This window comes from Corvus brachyrhynchos, unplaced genomic scaffold, assembly GCF_000691975.1.
Source record: "Corvus brachyrhynchos isolate BGI_N302 unplaced genomic scaffold, ASM69197v1 scaffold852, whole genome shotgun sequence".
NCBI lineage: Eukaryota > Metazoa > Chordata > Aves > Passeriformes > Corvidae > Corvus > Corvus brachyrhynchos.
This window is the reverse complement of record NW_008236650.1, coordinates 32,280-35,530: the sequence shown is the minus strand read 5'-3', so window position 1 is coordinate 35,530 and position 3,251 is coordinate 32,280. Positions and strand designations below refer to the sequence as shown.

Sequence of the window (3,251 nt, the reverse complement as noted above, 5' to 3'; positions counted from 1 at the left end):
TTCCCGGGATTTTCCTCCCCTCCTCCTTCCCCTTCCTCGTGCTCCTCCTTTTCCTCGGGATCATCCGTGAAGGGATTTTCCCCCTGGAAAAGGCAAAAAAAAAAAAGGGGAAAAAAAAACCCCCCCAAACCCACTTGGAGCTTCCCTCGGGATTCTCCGAGGAATTCTCACCTCCCACTCCCCCCCAGCCTCCGGAGCAGCTGCTGCCTCCAGGATCCCAAATCCAGCGAAAAACGGGAATTGGGGGCAGGAATTCCTGCCTGGGAGGGAGGGGATGGAATTCCCAGAGCTGGAATTGCCCAAGGAAAGGTTGGATCCAGCTGGGATTGTGGAATGATCCCTGGGATGGATGGGATTCATGGGATTTCAGGTCGTTTTCCCACCCAAATTATCCCGGAATTCCGGGATTTTGGGGTCCCTCAGCACCTGGGAGAGCCAGGAATTTTCCCCTGGAGCAGGAAGGGATCCAGGGAGAGCTTCCAGAACATTCCAGGGGCGATTCCAGGGGCTCCAGGAGAGGGGTTGGGACACAGGGAATGGCTTCCCATGGAAAAGGGGGGCATTTGTGGGAACTGGGGGCAGGAATTGCTGCCTGGGAGGGAGTGGGATGGAATTCCCAGAGGGAATTCCCAGGTGGGATTTCTGGGATGGGATTTTTGGGATTGGTGGGATTTTTGGGATGGGATTGATAGGATGAATGGGATTTTGGGGATGGGATTAATAGGATATTTGGAATTTTCGGGATGGGATTTCTGGGATTAATGGGATTTCTGGGATTAATGGGATTTCTGGGATTAATGGGATTTCTGGGATTAATGGGATTTCTGGGATTAATGGGATTTCTGGGATTAATGGGATTTCTGGGATTAATGGGATTTCTGGGATTAATGGGATTTCTGGGATTAATGGGATTTCTGGGATTAATGGGATTTCTGGGATTAATGGGATTTCTGGGATTAATGGGATTTCTGGGATTAATGGGATTTCTGGGATTAATGGGATTTCTGGGATTAATGGGATTTCTGGGATTAATGGGATTTCTGGGATTAATGGGATTTCTGGGATTAATGGGATTTCTGGGATTAATGGGATTTCTGGGATTAATGGGATTTCTGGGATTAATGGGATTTCTGGGATTAATGGGATTTCTGGGATTAATGGGATTTCTGGGATTAATGGGATTTCTGGGATTAATGGGATTTCTGGGATTAATGGGATTTCTGGGATTAATGGGATTTCTGGGATTAATGGGATTTCTGGGATTAATGGGATTTCTGGGATTAATGGGATTTCTGGGATTAATGGGATTTCTGGGATTAATGGGATTTCTGGGATTAATGGGATTTCTGGGATTAATGGGATTTCTGGGATTAATGGGATTTCTGGGATTAATGGGATTTCTGGGATTAATGGGATTTCTGGGATTAATGGGATTTCTGGGATTAATGGGATTTCTGGGATTAATGGGATTTCTGGGATTGATGGGATTTTAGGGTTGATGGGATTTCTGGGACTGATGGGATTAATGGGATTGATAGGATTAATGGGATTTTGGGAATGGGATTAATAGGATATTTGGAATTTTCGGGATGGGATTTCTGGGATTAATGGGATTTTAGGGTTGATGGGATTTCTGGGACTGATGGGATTAATGGGATTGATAGGATGAATGGGATTTTGGGGATGGGATTGATGGGATTTCTGGGATTTTTGGGATTTCTGGGATTTTGGGGAAGGGATTGATGGGATTTCTGGGATTTTTGGGATTTCTGGGATTTTGGGGAAGGGATTGATGGGATTTCTGGGATTTTTGGGATTTCTGGGATTTTTTGGGATTTTTGGGACGGGATAGATGGGATTAATGGGATTTCTGGGATTTGGGGGATGGGATTTTTGGGATTTCTGGGATGAGATTTTTGGGATTTCTGGGATTCAAGCCCCCTCCCACCCCAAACCATTCCAAGATTCCCAAAAATCCCCCGAATCCCCACCCCAAGAGCAGCTCCAGCCTCAATCCCACAGAGCAGGAGAGGAAAACTCCGGGAATTCCCCCCCAAAAAACCCCCCCAAAGCCCTCCCGGGGAATTCCCGCCCTCGGAATTCCAGGAATTCCCACCTTGAGGTACTTTTCCAGCTTTTTGCTGATGAGTTTGTTGTTGAGGATGCTCCGGGCCACCACCAGCGAGGATTTCTTGGATTGCTCCATCATGGCCTGGAATGGGAACAGGGAATTGCAGGGATGGGGCAGGAAGGGCCTGGGGACCCAAAGCCGGGGAAATTCCCGGGAATTCCAGGGGGGAAAAGGGTCTGGGGACACAAATCCGGGAAAATTCCCGGGAATTCCAGGGGGGGGAAAGGGTCTGGGGACACAAATTGGGGAAAATTCCCGGGAATTCCAGGGGAAAAACGGTCTGGGGGAACAAATCCAGGAAAATTCCTGGGAATTCCAGGGGGGGAAAAGGTCTGGGGACACAAATCTGGGGAAATTCCCGGGAATTCCAGGGGGGGAAAAGGTCTGGGGGCACAAATCCGGGAAAATTCCCAGGAATTCCAGGGGAAAAACGGTCTGGGGGAACAAATCCGGGAAAATTCCCGGAAATTTGGGTAGGAAAAGGGTCTGGGGGACTCAAATCCGGGGAAATTCCCAAGAATTCCAGGGGGGAAAGGGTCTGGGGACCCAAATCCGGGAAAATTCCCGGGAATTCCGGGGGGAAAAGGGTCTGGGGGAGCAAATCCATCAAAACCCCCTCAGAATTTTGGGAAAAAAGCCTTTTGGAGCCCCAAATGCCCTGGAAAACTCCCCGGGAGAAGCCCCTGGAGAACCCCAGGGCAGAGGATGAGGGAAATCCCGGGATTTTGGGGCATTCCCGTGGGAATTCCCGGGATTTTGGGGGATTTCTGTGGGAATTCCTGGGATTTTGGGGCATTTCTGAGGGGAATCCCGGGATATTGTGGGATTGCCATGGGAATTCCTGGATTTTGAGTCATTCCTGAGGGAAATCCCGGGATATTGGGGGATTCCCATGGGAATTCCTGGGATTGTGGGGGATTCCTGTGGGAATTCCAGGGATTTTGGGGCATTCCCGAGAGAATTCCCGGGGTTTTGGGGGATTCCCATGGGAATTCCTGGGATTTTGGGGCATTCCCGTCAGAATTCCTGGGATTTTGGGCGATTCCTGAGGGAAATCCCAGGATTTTGCAGGATTCCCGTGGGAAATCCTGGGATTTTGTGGGATTCCTATGGGAAATCC

The 3,251-nt window shown here is 49.2% G+C and overlaps 1 protein-coding gene across 1 annotated transcript in view; it reads right to left on the bottom strand.

Annotated features, from left to right (window-relative positions):
- LOC103625066 overlaps positions 1-3,251 on the bottom strand; it is a gene marked incomplete at its 5' end in the record, with an annotated part of 22,622 nt that overhangs the window by 874 nt on the left and 18,497 nt on the right. The window contains 2 exons of the mRNA XM_017726826.1: positions 1-83; positions 2,117-2,212. Coding sequence (XP_017582315.1) covers positions 1-83; positions 2,117-2,212 — 179 coding nt within the window. The remainder of the gene's footprint in view (positions 84-2,116; positions 2,213-3,251) is intronic.